This window comes from Conger conger, chromosome 8, assembly GCF_963514075.1.
Source record: "Conger conger chromosome 8, fConCon1.1, whole genome shotgun sequence".
Lineage (NCBI taxonomy): Eukaryota > Metazoa > Chordata > Actinopteri > Anguilliformes > Congridae > Conger > Conger conger.
The window spans coordinates 38,495,805-38,519,880 of NC_083767.1; the positions used below are offsets into that span (position 1 = coordinate 38,495,805).

At 44.5% G+C, this 24,076-nt stretch overlaps 1 protein-coding gene across 4 annotated transcripts; it reads left to right on the forward strand.

The window, feature by feature from the left end:
- The first annotated feature begins 311 nt into the window (after positions 1-311).
- LOC133134850 (cleavage and polyadenylation specificity factor subunit 6-like) lies at positions 312-23,428 on the forward strand. Of its 4 annotated transcripts, none has more exons than XM_061251347.1 (12): positions 312-454; positions 2,840-3,049; positions 3,245-3,348; positions 4,850-4,995; positions 5,992-6,159; positions 6,606-6,719; positions 8,596-8,805; positions 9,430-9,706; positions 10,282-10,397; positions 10,786-10,939; positions 11,480-11,674; positions 19,091-23,428. In XM_061251347.1, the coding sequence occupies exons 1-11, from the start codon at positions 395-397 to the stop codon at positions 11,667-11,669; spliced, it is 1,749 nt and encodes a 582-aa protein (XP_061107331.1). In that variant the 5' UTR covers positions 312-394; the 3' UTR covers positions 11,670-11,674; positions 19,091-23,428. The 4 variants fall into 4 exon arrangements, with proteins under 4 accessions (XP_061107331.1, XP_061107332.1, XP_061107333.1 ...); XM_061251348.1 differs by having other exon boundaries at positions 11,483-11,674; XM_061251349.1 differs by having other exon boundaries at positions 5,998-6,159.
- Positions 23,429-24,076: the final 648 nt, after the last annotated feature.

Genomic DNA, 24,076 nt, shown 5'->3' on the forward strand with positions numbered 1-24,076 from the left:
CAATGTATAAACTGGTGGTCAGTAATGAATAAAACATTAAATGAATTGCGGTTTATTATCTATTGACGCGCAACAGTTCCCCACTTTAAATGCAAGTATCGCAGAAAATTACACATCTCTTTCAACAAAAGGTCCTCCTTATACTTATGCATTGCTATTTGTTTGGATTGGCAACGATTAGGGGTGAGTTTATTCACACACACTTCATTTATAGTTCACAAATGCATGGAATAATGCGTCTCGCAATTAAGAACCAATGTTGCAGTATAATATTTCGCAGTGTGGCGCGGGCTTTGGTGTGGTATCGGATGTGACGTATTATTGTGATTTCCTGTGTGCTGTTTTTTCGAATTCGAAGTCGCAGGAGGAAGAGGAGGAGGAGGCCGCGTCGAGTATGGCTGACGGTGTGGATCACATAGATATCTACGCGGACGTTGAAGAGGAATTTAGCCAGGTATTTATACTTTTAATATTTTCACACCTCGATCACATTACGTTACGTCACGGATGAAAGTGTAATTTGGCAAGTAGAACACCAAATCTTTACACAATACGATGCAAACTAAGAAAACGATGTCAGTGATTGCGGTTTGATGCACGCAATGGACCTGGGGTAGTTTATTTTAACATTATTCATGTTCACGGTTCTTTTACTTGCGGCATGCAACTGTTGTTTGGCCACATGTATTAACCCAAATATGTTGCCTGTGAGCTAGCTAATGCTTCGCGGCAACGATGTGTTTTTGTGCCCGTTAGCTAGCTAGCTAAGTAACATTGTCTATTGCTGCTGGGAATGCCTGAATGGTGAACGCTTTTAGGATCGGCCAAACAACGTGTAGTTCCACTCCATTGTTTGTGTTTGAGAGTTGCAACGAGTCGCTGCAAGCGAGGCCTTGCAAGATGTAGGTTCACATTTTGGCTCCTTATATCCCTACCTTTGACTTCGATAGCTAGCTAGCCAGTTGAGGGCTACGGATTACGTAAGAAATTCAAGTCTTTGTATTGTCGGCCTATGTTATTAGCTGGCTAGCTGCTAATCCATTCTTTCGGTAGCCGGCCAAGTTAGCTAGCTCGGTAGCTAATCAGTTGGTGGCCAATCACAACCATTTATTCCAACTCTATCCAAAGTCAGGCTGCGTGCTACACAATACGGAACACCTAGCGAACTTCGTTTTCATGATCATACTATCAAACGTGTGTGCGTGTTGTAACTCAAAGGTGAAAAAAATAATTCAATGCAATAATGCGCCTTTTCGTGGGAAAGTATTGTTGCACAGTATTTATTTGCATATTTGTTCTCTGGGAACGTGTATCGCTTTTCTGATTGGATATTGCCACTATTTAGTCTATTGTCATCTAAACTGTTAAGGTTTTAACTTGCATGTCGACGGTAGGCCTACGTCTTCCGTTATTATGGAATAAAATATATTTTATATATTTAAAAACCATGACATTTGACACCATTTAAAATTACAAATAGTTTGTCTTCCATATTTTTGTGCTTGTGTACCTGTCCATCACCTGCAGTTTTTAAACATTCGTTTGAATACGGTGCATACTGGGAGTGAGACCCTCAGGAGATGCACTCAAAGATCAAAACATCTCTAAAGTGTGTTCTTTGTTTTGATTCAATGCCAGTTCATTCAGGTTTTAAAAGTCTTATTCTATCACCCTTTAAAAACTGTTCACTTTATGGTGGCTGAATTTATTTTCTAAACGTTTCAGGATGGGGCATATAGTAGATATTTTTCTTTATGTTGATTGCACTGGCTCAGTTTATATAACTTAATGCATTTAATGAGGCATGACCTCAAACTGGCAGAACTACCTGGATGGTGTGCTTTAGCGCTGACTGTAGAATAGAATATTCAGCTAACCATGTATAAAGGTGTAAAATAGGGTTATTTCATGATTCATGTAAACTGCATAATCTGACTATGACCATAACTGGTATTAGGAGGCTTATTCAGAATATGGTTCCCATGTAATAGAGCCTGAGCTTTATGGGATTACTAAAACGGATAACAATTTTAGAGGGGAAAATCCATCACGGATGGCCAATATGGTGAATTTCTGAGCTGGAATGAAAAAACATTTTTCTCTGTGGATTGTGCACTGATTTTGACTATGCCATTTTAAATTTGAAGTTATTTATATTTTGTTATTGACATTATCTCAGCCAATTTTGCACTGGACATTTGCTGTCAATCCTGCCCGTCAGTTAGTGACACATTATAAAGCAAGATGCGTGTCTTTGCTTGTTTTTCATCTAGCCCGAGGTGGCTAACGAGCCCTGTTGCTAACCCTGAACAGGCTTCCTGCTCACTGTTGTTGAAGTGTATTTTGTGTAGCCAAATGGCTGAACGGGTGGAACCGCCGCCATGTGGTTGCAGTTGATATTCCACCGGCGCAAATGAAATGTCCTCCTCTGCCTCCTCCCTCTCCTCCCTGTGCGATGAGCACTGTTTTCAGACTTGTGGGAGGGCGTGGTGGCTAACGGTGTGCTTTGGAGGACGGTGCATTTCGCTGAAATTGGTAGTAGAGGTTTCGGTCATGAGCTGGGTTCACATACTATTTGTTTTGGATTCAAATACTATTCTGTATTCGACTAAGATTGCCTGGTGTATTGGAGTCTATAAAATGTGCTCAAAGTGCAAAACCTGCCTTCTGGTCACCGTGGTTGGCTCAGTTGCACCAGGCAAGATCAGTTGAGCACAGAAGTATTTTAATCCAGAATGATTACGTATTTCACCCAGGTCTGACACTGATAAAATATGACTGGGAGAAAGAAAGAACAAGTTTATATTTTTAAGGGAAAATGTGTTTTTTTTGCACGCAGGAGGCAGACTACAATGTCCACGAGCAGATAGACCTGTATGATGATGTCATCTCGCCCTCCGCTAATAATGGGGACGCCCCCGAGGACCGGGACTACCTGGACGCCCTCCCCCCTCCCGGGGGCAGCGAGGGGGGCAAGGGGGCCCCGCCCAACGTGGTCTACACCTACACCGGCAAGAGGATCGCCCTGTACATAGGCAACCTCACCTGGGTGGGTCCCTCGCCACTAATTTCAACTTGAGTTGGTGCCTGCATTCAGTTTGGTTTTTGAGATCTGCAGTTTGTGTGTGGGTGTTATCTCCTTTTGACAAAATTCGAAATTCGTGTTTTGTGCTTTTTGTCCTTATTCTAGTCTTCATTTAATGCTTATACACATTTTGTATTATTCTTTGTCTGTCTCTTGCAGTGGACGACCGATGAAGATTTGACGGATGCGATCCGCTCCGTTGGTATTAATGACGTCTTGGAGATAAAGTTCTTTGAGAACCGGGCCAATGGCCAATCCAAGGGGTGAGAACACCAGTTTACCGATTTAAGACCAATAACTGCTCTCATTCTCAACGTCTTTACTGAACCGTGTCAGGGGCATCTTGAATCTTCAGTTGGCTACTGCATTGTTAGTGAATTCAATCACATTATGCAATGGTTATGGTGTGAATGAGGGTTTGTGCTGGTCATGGATCAGTGAACATGGGCCACCTGACAAACCTGTGGTGCCATTGTTCTACGAAGATACGAGTGAAACCAAAATTGCGGGTCCTTGAGGGCCAAGAACTGCTGGTTTTGCACCCTCCCTTTACCTGGGAGTCAGGTGTAAGAACCTGTTTGGCCAATCAGTAGCACGAATGGTTTTGTTAATTATGCAGCAGCAAAAAAAAGCAATTGGATGACTGGTGATTGAAACCGTATCACTGAAAGGAGCTCCCAGACCTCACTGAGAACATGCATCGTGCATCTTGTACTGAAGGGCTTGTCTTTACATGGCTCCCTCTCATGTTTACCAGGATCATAATATGGAAAGTGTTTCTGCAGCATGCCAGTAAAGCCAAGGGCTGGTGTCCTCTGGGAACTGGCCAACTGTTCATATGTGAAAAATATTCCCTAGATCGGAAGACAGGCTTGTTTCGCTTTTCAGTTCAAAAGGCTGTATATAGTTCCATGTAAACCTTGTAGTCGATGGAAATTGAAAATGAAATGGTAATATTGACTGTGATTAATTTTAATTGCCTATACACTCACCAAGCTCTTTATTAGGAACATTTTTACTTTATTACACCTACTTATTATCTAATCAGCCAATTGTGTGGCAGCAGTGCAATGCATACAGTCATGGAGATACAGGTCAGGAGCTTCAGTTAATGTTCACATCAACCATCAGAAAGGGGAAAAAATGTGGTTTAAGTGAGTGGAATGATTGTTGGTGGCTGACAGGGTGGTTTGAGTATCTCAGAAACCACTGATCTCCTGTGATTTTCAAGCACACTAGTCTCTAGAGCACATGTGTCAAACTCCAGTCCTGAAGGGCCGCAGTGTCTGCTGGTTTTCAGGTTGTTCTCAGAACCTGTGGTGCATTTAAGTCATTGATTGGCTAAAGAATCGACACTCCTTGTTCTGGAGGCCTTAATTGACAGCTGAAGCCTCAAAAACCAGCAGATACTGCGGCCCCTTAGGGATAATAAAAAAGTAAATAAAAAATCCAGTGATCAGCAGTTCTTCAGACAGAAACACATTGTTAATGAGACGTCAGATGAGAATGGCCAGACTGGTCAAAGCTGAGAAGGAAGGTGGCAGTAACGCAATTACCCACACAATACAACAGTGGTATGCAGAAGAGCATCTCTGAACACACAACACATCATAACTCTTAAGTGGATAGGCTGCAGCAGTAGAAGTCTAAAGAAATAAGTAAAATACCTAATAAAGTGCTAGGTGAGTGTATAAATATATATTAAAATGTATTGTATTCCCATGTATTCCCCTCGTCTCTAAAATGGCGGCCGTCTCTCGGCAGGTTCGCCTTGGTCTGTGTGGGGTCGGAGTCATCCTCACGGAAGCTTCTGGAGCTGCTGTCCAAGAGGGAACTGCATGGCCAGAACCCCATCGTCACACCCTGCAACAAGCAGTCGCTCAGCCAGTTCGAGATGCAGTCCAGGAAAAGTAGGTGGAAAAGAGCTCTGGTTTTCACACGCTGCCCCCTGCTGGCGCGGCATGTGGCCACATTCAGAAGTGGGGGAATATTGTAACCAGCATGTACACTGTATTTGAAGGTACAATAGGTAATTTTGGACTTCTAACGGTCAAGAGAGGAATCGCAGCAACAAACACCTTCCAACCACAACACTGTTTATCCCTCCCCCTTCTCTGTAAACGTGCTGACGTTGAAAGGCCATTGGCTGTGACAATTGGAACCAATTCTCAACCAATGAGCTTGAATTATTGTACAGTTATACAAGTTGTTGGTACAGTGTCTTGTAATATTGTTACCATAGTGTAGTGGTAGTGTCAACATAGTGCTGCCATACTGTTAAAAGTTTATACGCACACACTTGTGCCATTTCTGCATGGTATTGTCCTCGACTTAACTTCCTGAAAGTGGACTGAGTGGATATTGATGTCATCGAGGTGTTTTAATTTGCCCGCACACCTCCCAAGAACAAACAGCACAGCGTATAATGGTTTTATCAGGCTGGAATGCAGGAATTATAAATGTTTTGCCAGCCTCTTGAGAACCCAGAGCTCCTCACTTTATAATTTAAGTTGAATTAAAAGCCTCTCTCTGGATTTTATAAATAATTAAGGACATTGTTGCCTATATTGATGTTTCTATGCATGTCTTACCAGTGGAATATTGCCATCCCCAGGTTTTGTGTGTACGATAGACACCTGGGTCAAATGCGTAATCGCTTTGGATTCAAATACTTTTTCTACACTTTGCTGAGCTTGTCTGGTGTATTGGAACCAACCTGTGAAATGCTCTCAAAGTGCGAACCCCGCCTTCTGGTGCTCTTGGTTGCGTGAATTGCACGAGGCGAGAGACAATCAGGCACAGAAACGGTATTTGAATCCAGAGTAGTTGCGTTTCTGACCCAGGTCTGGTACCACAGTGCTCAAATGTAATAATACACCTGTACCTGTCCTGTCTGCACTCTTCTGGTCCAGGCACCCAGTCGGGACAGATGTCCGGAGAGGGCAAGGCCGGCCCCCCCGGCATTGGCCCCCGGGGCTTCCCCCTCGGCAGGGGACGGGGTCGATTCCCCGGCCCTGGTGGAGACCGGTTCCCGGGCCCCGTGGGTCCAGGTGGGCCACCCCCACACTTCCCAGGTAAGCCCCTGGACCCCCACAACCCTCCTGACTGGTAACAGGTACAGGTAGGTCTGAGCCCACCCCCTGTGGCTGCTTGACCTGCCCCTGGCTTCCCCCCTTGCCCAAAATTGGCCAGCCCAACCTCGTGCTAACGTGCTAACACATCTTTCTCTTAGGAGTCACCCTTCTGTTGTATTGGTGGGATGGGGGTTTCCTCCCTGTGTTTTATCCCTGCATTGGCACCTGTCACATTAAAATACATGAGTTATTCAGCTGATGCTTTTATCCAAAGTAGACTAAGCAGGGGGCAATCCCTCCTGGAGCAATGTGGGGTTAAGGGCCCAACAGCTGCACTGATCTTATTGTGGCCACACTGGGACTTGAACCAACAATCTTCCGGTTCTGCCCATGCCTGTGTTTGTCCACCTTGCTCCCGTTGTGATTGTGGTTTTTCCTCCCACCAGGGTCTGGGATGAGGCCCCCCGAACTCATATCCCATAGGCACCCGGACGGCCATCTGATGGAAATGAATTTCAATTGCTTCCAGCCGGGGCGTGATGGGAACTGGCGACCCAGAGGTGAAACAGCATCGTCTCCTAGGAGATAACCTCCTTAAAAGGCATTGTGGGCGGCTCCCTGGACGTGTGTTAAAAACCCAGGGATAGCGCTTTGGTTGGACACGTCCGGCACTCCGAGACTCGCCTCGAGACCCGCCTTGTGCTCGGAATGTCAAACAAAAGTATTTCCCTCCGCTGGGTTTCTCTAAAAAGCACTTATTGACCGGTTTAAAACAGAAAAAGTCAATTTTAAGTTCTACGTTTCGTATGATGAAAGAATGCGATGGCAAAAACCATTCGGAAAATAAACAGAAATAACGGAACAGCCCACTGTGCCCTTTAAAATGAACCCCCTGGCTTTAGGAGGGTTCATCTGCTACACCAACGTCGCTCAGCTCCGCGTCCTGCGGGCAGCAGTGTCTGATCCTGCCACGCGCTACACCGCCTGGCTTCACTAATCACTACCTGCTCGGTTAGTGAAATCGGGTGGTGTGCCACCTGAGGACCCTGCGGCCGGCAGGACGTGGAGTCGAGTAGCGCTTTTCTGCACTGATATCTAAGCTGCTTCACTTTTGGGCCCAGGAGTCTGGTTGTGTTTGCGATGATCCTGAAAGGCCCCAGTGCATGCTGGGATAGCCATTGGAAGCTTTTCACGGGTTTTAATAGGGGCTCAAAAACAATAGTGTAGCAGTCATTTTGATTGGTTGAAAAGGTATGAGGTCGAGAGTGCCGTATGCTTCGTACTGGAAGGGTATGTTCTCATCACTTATTTGTTCTTACACCTGAGAAGTTTATACCTTTTTAAAAGTGAGCTCTTGCACACAGCCACCTGAGCCTGGCCGTGTGGTCTCTGTGGCCCTGAAGCCCTGGAGGAGGTGGAAGAAGTACATTGAAGTATTTTCTTTTTCCGAAAGAAATCCCAAATCCCATACATTCGCCTTAACTCCCAGCTCCGCAGTCTTATAGCTTTTCCCCTCCAGAGCATCCTCGTGGATCAAGCAGGCACTGCACCTTTTAAAACCTTTTAAGACAAGGCCTTCTGCGTCTCGCCGGGCTGTCAATTCACACCAAAAGCCCTGGGTTTGTTTGGGTCCCATCACCTTGGTTGCTCCTGTGTTACTTCCTGTACATCTGCTTTTCTGAGGCCAACAAGAAATCTAGCATTGATAAGAATGGATACTGGCTCACTCGCACACGTTTCCGAAACCGCTAATGGTCAATAATGGGGAATTTTAAAGCCATATGCCAGTGGATGTATTGGTCTATAGCAGGGTGTCAAACTCCAGTCCTGGAGGGCCGCAGCGTCTGCTGGTTTTTGGTGTGTTTCAGCACGAAAGGTACATGTCTTTCATTGGCTGAAGAGTCCACACACCTTGTTCTCAAGGCCTTAATTGGTTGCTGATTGAAAGGAAACCACAAACACCTGTAGACACTCTGGCCCTCCAGAACTGGAGTTTGACACCCCTGGTCGATAGTGTCCATTAATTTGGACATATTTATTTATGTTTAAATGCCATCCTGTTCAGTTGCATTAGTGGTTTCACCACCCTGAAAACAACATGGACACTGGTCCTCAGCACCCTGTTCACTTCCAGTTTACATGGTCAAAGGGAGTGTCGTGCTGGCTCCTGATTGGCTGGAAACGGAGTCCCTAATCACTCTGTTACTATTAAACTTGACACAATATTTATACTCCCCTGTTCTTCAGACGACACGTTTTTCAGTCATTTCATCAATGGTTCCCATTCGATGAGTCTTGTTCCCTCACAATGGCCTTTAAATTAGAGTATACATCCATACCTCCAAGCAGAGGATCATTTTCAAAATATTGAGGTGGGATATGTAATATTTTAACTTTTGCAATGTTTTGTGTGTTTTTGTTCTCTTTTATTTTTAGGAGGCCTTCAAGGACCTCCCCGGCCCCCACCGGGCCCCCCTGGGCCCCCAGGTCCGCCGGGACCTCCCCCACCAGGACAGGGTCTTCCCCCGCCCCTCTCAGGGCCCCCGAACCGAGGCGACCGGCCCCCACCCCCGGTCATGTTCTCGGGCCAGTTCGGGCAGCCGCCCATGGGCCCCATCCCTCCCGGACCCCCTCCCCCCGTCCCAGGTGCGGAAGACCATGTTACAGGAGTTATTTAGCTGACACTTTTATCCAAAGTGGCTTCCCGTTGATGAGACTAAGCAGGGTCCAATCCTCCCCTGGAGCAATGCGGGGATAAGGGCCCAACAGCTGTGGGGATCCTTTTGGGGCTGGAACCACAGACCTTTCTGGCTCCCGGTCATGTGCCTTAGCCACTTGGTTACTGGCTGCCATGTGCACTTAAGAGATGACTGAAGCAAGCGCATGCCTGCTTGTGTCTGTTTGTTCGTCAGCAGTCAGATAAAGCTGTAAACCGTATGATAAAGGCATTTTGCTTAAGAGTTGATTCATCAGGAACAAGAAGAATATGTCCATGGCTAGAAAAACATGGAATGTGTAGTTTTGACAAAAAATATATCTATATACGTTACATTAGAGTACATTACATGATATTGGATTTAGCAGACTCTTTTATGCAAAGCGACATACTAAACGGTGCATATGAAATCTAAATGGGAGACCTGGCTGCTTTGTTTCAGAGAAAGCACCTTGCTGAGGGAGTATGAATCCTCTCCATGCTGATTGTAATAGTGCGTTATCACAGTGCTCCTTTCCTCAACAATTTGAACGAAAGTTTTTTCTTCCACACAGGCTACGGCCCCCCTCCCCCGCAGCAGGGCCCCCCACCTCCCGGGCCCTTCCCTCCCCGCCCCCCGGGCCCTATCGGGCCCCCGCTCGCCCTGGCCCCCCCACCCCACATGCCCGGCCCCCCTCCTGGCGGCCCACCCCCAGCACCCCATGTGAACCCCGCCTTCTTCCCCCCGCCCGGAAACAGCAACCTGCCCTCGGCGGACGGCCGGGGCCCCCCCTCCAACGACCCCTACGGCCGGCCTCCGTACGACCGGGGCGAGTACGGCCCTGGGGGGAGGTAAGCCTGTGTGCCGCTCTCTATAGGAGGGCTTCTGTAGGGCTGCTTCTCTAGGAGAGTTTCTCTAGGGCCGCTTCTGTAGGATAGGGTTGTTTCTACAGGGCAGCTTCTGTAGGATAGGATTGTTTCTGTAGGGCCGCTTCTGTAGGATAGGGTTGTTTCTGTAGGGCCGCTTCTGTAGGATAGGGTTGTTTCTGCAGGGCCGCTTCTGTAGGATAGGGTTGTTTCTGCAGGGCCGCTTCTGTAGGATAGGGTTGTTTCTGTAGGATCATTTCTGTAGGGTGGTTTCTGTAGTACCATTTGAACAAAGAATTATACTTGTTGTACGCACTTGCATACACGCCATTTTGATGCTCATACAAAATGTAATATTTCTCTATCAAACTGAATGCCCTCTGTAGTCATTTTCTTAGCGTTCTATTTGCAGTCTTCAGTTGCATACGGGTTAAGTAGGGTTTTTTGTGTGTGTTTTCAAAATTTGGTTTTTGAACTCCAGTATTGATGGTGACATCAGACAGGTTTTTAGCTCAAAGCTGGAGGGTCTGACGCCCTCCTCTTCCTCCTATTCCTCGCAGGGAAATGGACGCCGCGCGCACCCCTCTCAGCGAGGCAGAGTTCGAGGAGATCATGAACCGCAACCGCGCCATCTCCAGCAGCGCTATCTCCAGGGCAGTGTCGGACGCCAGCGCGGGTGAGCAGTCCTGTAGGCCTGCTTGTGAAGGTGGAATTAACACTGCTGTATCATAATGTAGTGTAACATGGTATTGCATAGCATGATGTTGCGTAACGTAGCAAAATATGCCGTAGTGTAACATTGCATTACATAGCATACCATAGCGTAGCATTGTGTAACACAACATAGCATTGCATAGCATACCATAGCGTAGCATTGCATAGCATACCATAGCGTAGCATTGTACAACACAACACAGCATTGTACAACACAACATAGCATACCATAGCATAGCATTGTATAACACCACATAGCAGTGCAGAGCATGTCAGGAGCCTTTGATAGTTGACAGTTGCATGATAATTCCAGCAATTATGGGTTTGCTAACCGCCTCCCCCCTCCGTAGCTGATTACGGCAGTGCGATCGAGACACTGGTCACGGCGATCTCGCTCATCAAGCAGTCGAAGGTGTCGGCGGACGATCGGTGCAAGGTGCTGATCAGCTCGCTGCAGGACTGCCTGCATGGGATCGAGTCCAAGTCCTACGGTTCTGCCTCCAGGTACCGAGCGTCCCGTCTCCTCAGAACCCCCCACCACGCAGCCCGCCCGCGAACACGCCATTGTTCTGTGACTTTGACCGTAACTGCAATTCGCCATTCCCTGATGTACGTCGGAGAATTGGGTCGTGTGGTCTAGCTTTAGCTTGTAAGAGCTTGCTGTCACTATGCAGTGTACTTGCAATATTCCCTATGAAATTTGATATATATATATATATATGTATATCTTTTTTTTTTTTTTTTTTTAAAGGATAGTTTTACAGGATGGACCTTTGCTGCCACTGGTCACCTGTGCCATTGGTGTCAAATGCCATTCCTCAGTCCTATGGAGTTAAACATTTAATATTCCGCAAAGTGTTTGACAAAAAAGTTTTCAAAGAAGTGTCCAATCTTTTGCATTGCATGTTGAGTGTAGGGGTTTGGGTTCCATGTTGAGTGTAGGGGTTTGGGTTCCATGTTGAGTGTAGCGGTGTGGGTGCCGTGTTGAGTATAGGGGTTTAGGTGCCGTGTTGAGTGTAACGGTCGAGGTGTGCTTCTCATCAGCAGGCGCGAGCGGTCACGGGAGAGGGACCACAGCCGCTCCCGGGAGAAGAGCCGAAGGCACAAGTCACGCAGCCGCGACCGGCACGAGGACTACTACCGCGAACGCAGCCGTGAGCGGGAGCGGCACCGCGAGAGAGACCGCGACCGCGAACGAGACCGCGACCGCGAGAGGGAGTACCGACACCGCTAGGACAGGTTTGTGCTCTCTACGCTCTCCCTTTCCGCCCCGCACCCCTTTCCTTCTACAGGGGCAGTGAGGCATGTGCTGGGAGCCCCAGACCAACCACCTGAGCGGAAGCCCCAGGTAGGAGCCGCAGGTAGGCTGAACGGGCCAGGCGTCCCACAGCGTAGGCTGAACGGGCCAGGCGTGCCACAGCGTAGGCTGAACGGGCCAGACGTCCCACAGCGTAGGCTGAACGGGCCAGGCGTCCCACAGCGTAGGCTGAACGGGCCAGGCGTGCCACAGCGTAGGCTGAACGGGCCAGGCGTCCCACAGCGTAGGCTGAACGGGCCAGACGTCCCACAGCGTAGGCTGAACGGGCCAGGCGTCCCACAGCGTAGGCTGAACGGGCCAGGCGTGCCACAGCGTAGGCTGAACGGGCCAGACGTCCCACAGCGTAGGCTGAACGGGCCAGGCGTCCCACAGCGTAGGCTGAACGGGCCAGGCGTGCCACAGCGAAGGCTGAACGGGCCAGGCGTCCCACAGCGTAGGCTGAACGGGCCAGACGTCCCACAGCGTAGGCTGAACGGGCCAGGCGTCCCACAGCGTAGGCTGAACGGGCCAGACGTCCCACAGCGTAGGCTGAACGGGCCAGACGTGCCACAGCGTAGGCTGAACGGGCCAGGCGTGCCACAGCGTAGGCTGAACGGGTCAGGCGTCCCACAGCGTAGGCTGAACGGGCCAGGCGTGCCACAGCGTAGGCTGAACGGGCCAGGCGTGCCACAGCGTAGGCTGAACGGGCCAGGCGTGCCACAGCGTAGGCTGAACGGGCCAGGCGTGCCACAGCGTAGGCTGAACGGGCCAGGCGTGCCACAGCGTAGGCTGAACGGGCCAGGCGTGCCACAGCGTAGGCTGAACGGGCCAGACGTGCCACAGCGTAGGCTGAACGGGCCAGACGTGCCACAGCGTAGGCTGAACGGGCCAGGCGTCCCACAGCGTAGGCTGAACGGGCCAGGCGTGCCACAGCGTAGGCTGAACGGGCCAGGCGTGCCACAGCGTAGGCTGAACGGGCCAGGCGTGCCACAGCGTTGGCTGAACGGGCCAGGCGTGCCACAGCGTAGGCTGAACGGGCCAGGCGTGCCACAGCGTAGGCTGAACGGGCCAGGCGTGCCACAGCGTAGGCTGAACGGGCCAGGCGTGCCACAGCGTATGCTGAACGGGCCAGGCGTGCCACAGCGTAGGCTGAACGGGCCAGGCGTGCCACAGCGTAGGCTGAACGGGCCAGGCGTGCCACAGCGTAGGCTGAACGGGCCAGACGTGCCACAGTATTTTTTCAGTGTTTTTTACCGAGACGCTGTCACAGACGCTTTACAGGAAATAGGCCGATTTGGAAATAGCGAGCCTGAAATTACATTTACATAGTGCTTTTCTAGACATTCAAAAGCACTTACAGTGATGAGGGGGAAATTCCACCGATGTGTAGCACCCACCTGGGTGATGTAACGGCAGCCATGTTTTTTGTGGGATCTTTTCATTCCTTCCAAACCCATGTTCTGGAAGATTCAGCCATTTTGTATGTCCATACATATACTGGTGCTGTCCTTTACCAAAATGAATGTAAAGAACAGTTATCTCTTTGGTCTTCAAACCACTATCAGCTGCGTAACTTGGTCACCGTGGGTACTATGAATTTCACCTCTGCGCTATGCCATAAAGTACTTCCATGTATGTTGTAGATAGGGTTTTGTGTTGTGCGTGAGATAAATTTCATCGTCCGTTTTTGAAGTGATTTATTGCAAGGCCTCATCTGCTGATCGGACCACTAAGTCTCATTGTTTCTGTCATATTCGTGATGTGTTAGTGAGTAGTCACGTGTGCTCTGAGCCCTTGCTCAGTGCATCGGAGAAAGGGACTAAAATAGGCCTGAATGAATTGAGGCTCATTTATAGCCGGCACACTTGCATGTGCGATGTTGCCTTCAGAAATGCGCATGGCAGGATTGGTCAGGCAAACGCTTGCGTATCCTGCAGAACTGTGTTCCTTATAGGGGGTTAACTGCTGGAATCTGGAATCTGGCACTGTGCTCATAAAATGTCTCCAATCACATTTGAAGATCTATGTTATTTCTTTATTTTGTGTGTGGGTGTTTTGAGTGTTGGGGGTGGGTTGCTTATACAAAGCCTGATGATTGGCATTGCTATTTATTTCTTTGAATCCATTCCAGATTAAAAAACAAATTGCCATTTATCAAGGCCTAAAGAATGAATTTGTGGTATCTGAAGCTAATCCGTTACTGTAGATTAGAACATTTATCAGATTTATAAAAATTATGGGGGAAAATTATAAACTAATATTCTAACAGTGTTTTACTCGCATGCCTGTTAAAAATGGGCTTGAAGGTGCATTTTGGGATAAATTTGATGCTTGAAAGTTCCATAAATTGCTTTCATCTGCAGCATAAGACCTGTGAATATGTTTTGTCCTTAAATCATTTCACACACAACCCTTTATGTACTGTTAGTTAGCACGGATAGCTTTACTCGCTGTCTGGGAATGCTGTTTGGCAGGAACTGCAGCTCATGCTTATTGGGTAAATGCTATTATAATTTATATGTCCTATATTGTAAATCACTGCCAATTGGGGCGTCTGCTAAATGAATGTTGTGTGATGTGTATCTCTGCATTTTCAAATGGGTAACTGGGTGTTGCCATGGTGTCAGTTTGTGATGACTCTTATAACCCAATTGCTGCTCACATTCCTTGCATGTCTGAAGTACTTTGGTCATGATTTACTTTGAGATAAAATGGGTGGGTCAACAGTGAAGTTTTGCCAGTTTAAGAGGACCGATTTGTCAATGTTATGGCAGCGGTTGTACGTAATATTTCTTTTTTTTTTTTGTTGGAAATGAAAAGGATATTTTACATGTTAATTGGCTCTTCCCTCTGCCATGTTATTTCATGTTTGCATTTAATCTTGAATGCATACATTTTTTGCCATAACTGGGTTCATGGTAGATTATTTCAGAAGATTCATTGTCCGTTATTTCAACTGTGGTGTTTGGTATCTGGTTTGTTTGTTGAAGTACCATTTGCATTATGCAGTAAAATAATATTTAGAATATTTAGAATTTAACACAATTTTCCAAAATGTGCTGGTATTTGAACATTAGCCCTTAAATGATGACCATGTACCACCAAAATCAGATTTGGCGTGTCACTAAACATTCCGTATTCATGCCATTTACTTGGAAAATGTTTTTCAAATGTATTGATGTCTTTAATCTGAGGCAGTTTCTTTCGTGAATGCTGCGAGTTTCAGTTCTACTGACTTTCTTGGGTAATTTTGTGGTAGGCTTTCTTGAATCTACAGGCTTTTGAAGAAATGACTCTGGGTTTCTGAGCTGCCCTTTGACCATTCATTGTATAACGTGTCTGCTTGGCGCCATTAGTCATTAATGCTAGTAGTTACTTGTGGTGTGAGTACTTTTCCTACAAGCATTCAGTGTTGATTTTTGAATGACCGTCTTTTACAGACAACTTGTAAAATGTCTAGGTTAAAGGGTTTTAACTGGCTCTGGAGTGACAGACAACCTGGCAACCTTTGAGTGGTTTCTTCACTGTGTGTGACTATTGTCCTGTGGACTAACCCTGTCTCCTCTGAATAAAATTTTCTTCCCCTAAATATCAGTGTTCACAGATCTTAACTTGAAATGATTCTGCTCATTCAGGTGCGTTTGTAGGCTGAAGGACCTAGCCCTTTTAAAAAAATGTTCTGTTGGTAATGGTGATGTTTGCAGGCAAGAATGCTGACATCGTTCTTTTAGAAGCACCGCTCCAGATGCAGAAATATTCATTCAATATTTAATATCTGAATGTTCTTGGCCTCCTATTACAATCTGACCTTGAACTTCTCACTGCACCTTCCAGTGTAATCTTGCGTCTCAAGGCAAGAGTTTTTATTCTATGGGGTAAACTCTGGGGAATGTTTTTATTTGTACATGCCATGCATTGTCCATTTAAATATTTGATAAGCAGGTGTTTAACATCCAAGTTTGTTATCGGGGATTATTTTAGCTCTCTTTTTTTCAAAACAAAAAAGGGGAAAGGGGAAAAAAACCAATGTAAAAAGTAATACTTTTCAATGTGGGTCACTACTTTTAGGGGGATATGTAAGTGCATGAATGAAGGTGCTGATGGTGGTAAATTTGACTTGTTGACTCGACCAATGATGGCACTGAGTTAACATTCTCTTAACTGAAATATTGGTGGGAGGGGCCATTATGCCATTCCCTTAGTGGAAAGTAACGTTGCATTTTACAACTTTGTACCATGTAAAAACACATTGTAGAATCGGCATGAATTTAACCAGTTGACTTGTAACAATCTACGTTCAGCTGCTCCCCAATAATGCATCATGAATGTCATAAATTGTCATGAATTGACTCTTGTATGTGCATCCAAACCGTGACTTGATTCTTAGTCTAGTGTGTTCTCAGAAATGTATTTAGGAACTAGGCACCATAGGCACATCTGCACCATAATTTATTCACAGGGCTCATTGCAATCGCTTATTTTTCTCCCACTTTTTTCCTTTCCTTGGTCCGGACCTGAAAATTGATTGAGGTCCGCAATCCATTCCAACGCCTTCAATGTTCATTCTAGGAGCTAGAAGTAGAAGTTAAGAGCTCCACATCAGTGCATTCTTTTCAGAAGTATTTTTGCATAAGTCCTGACCTATAAATAATTGACCTGTGGCTCCATCCTCTCCCCATTTGCCACGCCTGTAACCTACGTGGCTTCGAACTGACCTTTTGAAGGAGCAAGGACATTCCGTTTGCCTAATTCACGTTTTCTCGATTTCCCCGTCTTAACGTCTTTTTCTTTCATCTTTTCCGAGCCTCCCCCGATGGGTGGAGTTAGGGGCAAGACGAGGAGAAAAGGAAAAAGAGGAGAAAAATTTGGGGTTGGAATGAGTCCACTGTCTCCTTATTCATCTAATTCTTTTACTTCACTTTTTCCAGTTCTGGCAAAACTGCTGTGAAAATGAAAATCGGCTAAATACCTAGTGAGGTACTCCAAAGGGCCAATGAGGGATTTTGATTTCTTCTGGTCCCATGGTGATGCAATACTGGCCAGTTGAACTTTTAGTCTGTAAAGCAGGGGAGTGTATAATTCAAGTCCTGGCATGGTCTGCTAGTTACTGGTGCATGTCAGTGCACTTAATGATTCATTTAAGTTCTCAAGTGGCTTAAGTGTGTACACACCTTTGTCAAAAGGCTTTAATTGACTTGTAATTGAGAGCAATCCAGAAATTGGTCTCCAGGACTTGATGTTTGACATTTCACCTTTGAACAGTCCTTGTGTGCTTGACCTTGTGCCAGGAAACTAATGCAATGGGTCATGAAGAACGCATTGTCAAGGACTGAATCTGTTTTGGATTAATTGAGAATATTAATATTCTGTCCTGCCAGCTTGACATGTGTTTGTAAATAGTAGCCTGAGCCAAGACCTGAAATCCCTGCATACATGCATTTGAGAGTGGTTTCTTTAAAAAAAAATATATATATATATATATATATATATAAGATTCCAAATGGTTTGACATAAGATGATCATAACTTGATTTTTCAATATGGATCAATATCAGAACTACAACCATTCAACATTGTCAAATCACAGGCTAGTGTAATATAGTATCAGATATTCTAAAGCAGAATGCAATCTTATTTTGCAGAGAGGTCAAACTTGAGCCCATGAACCGTCACTAGAAACCTATGTATGCCCTCTGGGTCAGATACAACGAACACAAACAAAAAGTGCTGAAGACTCCTTAACTCCTTAAGACATTGAACATAAATTTTATAGTTGTATACATCTGGGCTCATGGAACCTCTGCAAAATAGCACAAGAGTTGCCTCTGAGGATTAGCTTAGATGCCCAAAGATGGTATTCAACAATAACGATAACTTTTGGACTGATTTTCCACCTTGGGGCCCTAGACTGTGTTTCTCTTTTCGTGGTTATGAGTGTTTGGCTCCTATAATTGCTGCTTGTGGGTACGTTTTTAATTGCCGTTTGTGTCAGTTTGCCTGTTGGACGAGTATGAAAATGATTACAAACCGAGATTCTGCTTTCAGCTTGTGCAGTATGACCTGTTCTGCAACTTCAGAACTGCTCTCCAGTTGACGTTCCACATTAAGTATCGTTTGATCCATATGTCGTACTGTTCTATGCTTTTATGTGAAGAGAATTACTGGTTTGTTTTCCAAATGTGCATGCGTACAGTATGTCTCCCAAGTGTCTTTGGTTGCAAATGTTTTCAAGGTACAATGATTGAAGAATTGCTTTTGTGTCTTAAATAATTTGATCCATATTCACCCCTAATCTCCTCCTTTGTATCCATGTGGTGTGTCTGTCCTTCTGTCTAAGGCGGTGGTAACCAACCCTGATCCTGGTGATCTACCATCCTGTAGGAGTTCAATCCAACCCTATCAAGGCACACTGTACCTTGTTCCACTACTAGCTTTCTGCTTTGAGCTGCTCATTAGTAGAATCAGGTGTGTTTGAATTATGGTTGAAATGAAAACCTGCAGGATGGTATATCTCCAGGAATGGGGTTGGTTACCACTGGTCTTCGGAGGTATTGGTAAACACCTGTGTATTTTTCACAAGGGAAGGTTGACTCGCGGACATGCTTTTAATTGTTTGTGTAAATGTACTGTCATTTTTGCGATGTTTTTATTAGTTTTTAAATATTGGCTAGTGTCTTTCCTGTGCAAATTTTGACATGCCAAACTGCTGATGGATATATTCCTTATAACAGCTTTCTTGAAATTGACACATTCTGGAGTTATTGTGAAGCATATTTATAGTTCCAATTTGGTTATTGAAACTGATACTGTCAGTAAAAATGTCCTTCATATCTGTAGGCTTTGCCATTTTGTAAAAATGTGCATTTAACAAAAAAAATGCCTTTACATTGTTGAACAATGGACATCATTGAATGTTTTTTGGATTCAAATATCCAGCGTGTCTCTAGTCGCCTGTATCACTAGTGTGTTGTACAGGGCTCCCTTTCACTGTGTACAGACACATGCTGGATGGCATGCAAAAGGTTAAAAAAAGGTTTTTTTAGATTCTTTGACCAAGTAAAAGTGAGTTTGACTGAAATCAGTGTAAGCTTTGTTCATTTCATGGTTCTGCATTACTGATGCTAAACGCTTCCCGTTCTGCCCAAATTATCCCGAATATTAGGCATAATTTATTTGTCTTTAATTACAACTTGACACGCTTAGAACCTTTTTTTTTATTTTTATTTGTTTTTATTTTTCTAAAGTGCATGTCCCGTGCCTTCCTCCCCCTTCCTGGTGTAAAAGTGAGAGTGTGTGTTACGGTGACAATGCTGGGCCGCCCCAAACCAAACTCCACCCTTCATTCTGACACGTTTACAGCTGACGGAAGAGGAGGATCGGGACCGCACCCGTCGTCAGGGAAACGGACCAACCATCACCTTCACCTTCTCCCCCGGCCCCGCCCCGCCCCGCCCGGACGGAGCAGCTGTTCAGAGCTCTGAGGCTGCTCAGACCAGCCACAGTAACTGTATCAGGTTCTACATTCATGGTAAAGAAAAAAAAAAAGACAACTTAAACGCAGCTCTTTTTATTTTCATCACTGGCTAAAGTTTTATTTGTTAAAAAAAAATTACCTGTGCGATTTAAATTTTCCGGCTTTGCAAAAAAAACAACAAAAAAAAACCAAGAATATAAAATTGACCGTCGCGTGCCGCCAGCAAACGCTAAACTTTTTTTATGGCTATAAACGTGTAACTTGTGATTTAGAAATGTTTTTATAGGGATTTTCTTTTTTCCTTTCCCCATTGTAGTGTCCTCATTTGGATAATGTCTGTAAACGTCACAGCTTTGATTATTAACAGAATAGATTGTGTTGTAATAAAATCTTTTGCGTAGGCTAAAGGCCTCACTCCCACACCCATTCCTCTACCTGCCTGGCCCCGTTTTCATTTATATTAAATGTGTACCTCGTTTGCAGACTTTCATATTGAATTTTTAACTGATCCAGCCTTGGTGGTAAAAGGTAATATGGTCTGTGCTCAAACATTTTAGCAATTTTTTTTTCTTTCCCTTTTTCTTTTTCTTTTTTTTTCATTCAAAAGATCAATATGCAAAATTATGTCGTCTTGATACCGGAATTTTTATACCTTAAGCAGTCCTAGTCCTTGAATTGAGAGTGATGGTTCGGTTACACAGAGGCACTCTCCCCATCAAGATGCTACTGTTGTGCCTGAGTCGAGTATTCGATTCAACCTCCCCATCAGTCTTTATTTAGCTAATCCATCAGGGCATGGTGTTTTGTTTTTCAGCAAGGTTTTTAGTCCTGTGGACCACTGATATGGAAAACGGCACCATATTATGGTTTTGATCAGTTCGGAAGAACCTCGTTTTTAGCAGCTTGTCTTCGGACTGCAGGCATTTCACATGACTGGGCACAGACCATAGCAGAAAGCAGGGGGCTGTTCTAAAGTAAATGTTATTTTTTTGCCCCTAAATGTTGATCTTTAGTAATGATAATTTTGGTTTAATTTGAAAGGCTGTCGTACATTTTAACCACTTAATTCACGAACGTTTTGACTTCTGTTACGAAAATGGATGAAAGCAAGCAGACCAAACATCGTGATTTTTAAAGGTTAACCCGAAGTGATGTGGTAGCATTGTCTTAAATGGTCATGTTAACCATCTGAAAGTGGTGGTAACTTCAATTTAGGCTTCGTGACCATTTTGGAAGTTAAAAATCAATTGTCTTGTACTCATTAAAGTTGGAATTGTCTGTCTGCACAGTTCATGGGCATGCGATTTTTCTCCTGCAACACTTTCCGTGGAGCCAAAAGTTGATGTTGTACAGCTTGTTGTGAACGTGGTTTTACTGGTACATTGTCATGGTCCCAGGTATTAAGTCTCCATAGCAGAATATGAATAAATGTCTTGATTGTTACAGGCAATCTTAACAGTTAAAGATATGTTCCCTCACCAGATCTTCCGGATGGGTGTTACAGGCAGAAGTATAGGGGCTACAAAATGACATCCAGATACAATATAAACTAAATGACTCTTCTGAATCATGTGCTTAAAACGTGGAGATTTTGTGACAAAGTAAATGCAAGCAAATACATTGGTTGGACAAATCATGTTACACTCAACCTGTAAATTAACTTCTTGGTTCGTATTCAGTGCACCCAACTTAAAATCCCTGCTGTTAATTTTAAAATGCTCAATTTTATGAATACTCAAAAGTCCGGGTGAAGGGACTTGTTGGGCTAGAATATTTTCTGTGGCGAAACATGACGGCACACTCCAGACCACCAGGAGCCATTGTAAGATTATCCATAGCCTGATAATGTCATTATGTCCTTTCCGTTCCATATGCGTTTCCATGATGCATGAGGAATGTAGACTGGCGATGGAGAAATGCCTGCTCTTTGGTTGGTTGAAGTTTTTTGGATGACGTGTGATCGTACTAGCCTTAGTAGCTCTAATGGTAATCGTTCAAAATCTTCTAATTTGCCATGGCAATATTGTTTAGGCTTCTGTTAATTATCTTATGCTTCCCCTCTTGGAATTTCTGTCTATGCCGACTGATTATTATTATTTTTTTCCCCTGCTTGGGTTATTTGACACTTTTGGCACTGGTCGGCCACAGCAAAGAGCATACAGTAAAATTGTAGCGTTTCAGCAGGTTGTGAGCGTGTACTTCTGGTTGGCCTCAGGATAGATGAACAATAAATTCCTTCTGTAGGCATCCTATGAGCAGTCATTTCTCTAAACAGAATGGGTTTTCTTTCTTTTTTTTTTTTTTTTTTTTTTAAGTTTTTTTTTTATCCATTCGTCTTACCCACTACGGAAAATGTTCAGATGAGTATATCTGTGGCTCTGGAAGCCTAATGGGTGTGCCCTAGTGCCGTCATTCAGAATGGCCCAGCTACGATGTCCTTTCCCAATCCTAATGTGTTCACCATGGGTGTTGCCACTGTAGTGTCGAAGATGAAAAATAAAATGTGCATTGGATGATTGCTAAAGAGGAATTATGGCCCTGTATCACTGCTGTGGACAGTGTTTAAAGTAAAGTTTGCTTTTGCAGTGGAATTCTATGTAAAATTAAAATGGGAAGAGCATTTTTCGTCCCTCTACAAAATGTTTAAAGTATAAAGTATCGGTAAGTTGTTGAACCAAAAACTGTTTTACACCTCAATTTTGTAAATGGAACCAAAACGGCCGTAGTCAGTTTCTGTTCCGGTTAGCTGTGCATATGGAAAATGTATCCGTTTGCTTCTTAAATTTTCTTAAAGGGATTCTTCAGGTTTATCTGCTTGACATGATGCTCTTTCCTGCATCCTTTGGTTGAAGTGATCAACAGGAGGGTCAGGGATGTTTTTAAATACACACTGTCCTGTATGAAATGTCCTCAATAAACTACATTTTACTTATTACTCATTTTGAAATCACTGATAGCCTTTATGTCCTGTGGAACCATTACAATGTTAGTGTCAGGTCCACTCAAAATGCCAGAACGGCAACCTGTGAAAGCTTTTGATTGGTCTCATATTTTGTTTTTGGTTTTTTAGAAATGTTAATTGTGAAAATGTATTTCAGAATTTGCCATCAAGAGGTGTAGTGTTTACAGATGTATTGTGTTTTTGTCTTTGCAAGGTTAAATGTGTAAAATCAGTTTGAAACGGTGTTTGATTGCAGCACTTTTGAACTTTGAGTGTTCCTGTTGCTGTCTTTGAAGTTCATCTTCCAGGTAAGTGTGGTAAGGACAGGAGGATCATTTCTTTGGGGGAAAAAAAAACAAAAAACTATCTAACCTAAATTTGAATCTCTGGAAGTCTTGGCCTCTGATGCCCATCAATGTATAATACTATACATTTAGAATCATTGTTGGTTCCTGAATATTTGGTGGTTTCACAAAGCAATTAAAACTTGAGACTAGAAGCTTTAGCCATTTTTAGATCATGCTTTTGATGCCGACTGGCTTTGAATGTCCCGCAAAACTTGTTTCTCTTGTGTGCTGTCCTTTTAATATTTTTCCAGGAACGATATGATTTACTCAAAGCCCCCACCCAGCTTGCCTACTTTAGTACAGTCATCTTGAGGCCCAGTCATCCTGTGGCTGGAAAAAGCCTCAAATCGCCACTCTTCAGTTGTGTTAGCTGCACTTCATGGAGAATAGGCCGGTCCCCAATTTGATCATTTTAAACCATGGTAGAATCTCATAACTCATACTGCATGCGAGGGGTAGGTGACCCCGGTCCTGGAGTGCCAGTGATGTGTCTCGGTTTTTTTGTTCCATCTGAGCTCGATCACACGAGTTTGGTAGTTCATTAAAACGCGTCAAACCTGAATATTCTGAATGGTGAAACGCTGAGTGTCTCCAGCACCATGGTGTTCTGATTCATTACAGCCAGTTATGGAGTCTCCTTATGTAGTTACAGGTTTGGTTGGACTGAAAACCTGGACCATGTCTGGCACTCCAGAAACAGGGTTGCCTACCCCTGGCATAGGTCAAAGGTCATTTGTTTTAATGCATTACAACTACCTCAAGTTGTTCCTCTCGTCAAAGGAATGGCACGTTTTGAAGCTGTTGCCGTACATTACCCTGGTCACACTCGGGGGGAGGGGGCTGTTGAATGCTTTTTCTGTGCTGTTTCCAGACCCCATCTTCAGGTGTTTTGTTTGCTTGGATTTTCTCTTTAACAATAAAGTAATTAAAATTGAGTTTGTGTGGGATTTTATTTTTTAAACCATTTCTAAAAATTTAAGGGATCATAAAAATGTAAGGGATCAGTAATGGAGTGGAATATGTAGAATTTCATACAGCAATCTTGTGTAATACGAATTTAGGTCTTGGCATTAAAATGCAAAGACACAGAAGCAGTCGGGGTTGGGTGGATTTTGGATCTTGGGGTGGTCTTTGAATGTTTTTAGTAGTTTTCCATGAATTGTCTGTTTTGCCACTAGAGGGAAGCAAGCGATTCTGTACCAATGCTGCGAAAGGAGATAGACCGAATTGAATCAGACCTGACAGATCAGACAAATGCATAATTGTTTTGGATTCAAATACTTTTATGTGTTCGATTGATCTTCCCTGGTGCGATGGAGCAGGACCAGGAGTAGGGAGGGGGGTTTTTGACTTTTTGAGAGTATCTCTTAGGTTCCAAAAACACCACACAAGCTCAATAAAAGTATATGAATCTAAATGAATTACAATGTCAAAATCCTGGGTGGAAATGCAATTTAATTACTTTGTAACTAAGTAGTTTGTATAAGTGTTATCTGCTTTACCCTGGTTATGACACATCTAGCCCTATTCACATGCACTCAATCCAGGACCAGTTTTTTTTTTTTTCAAACATAGTTCTCTCA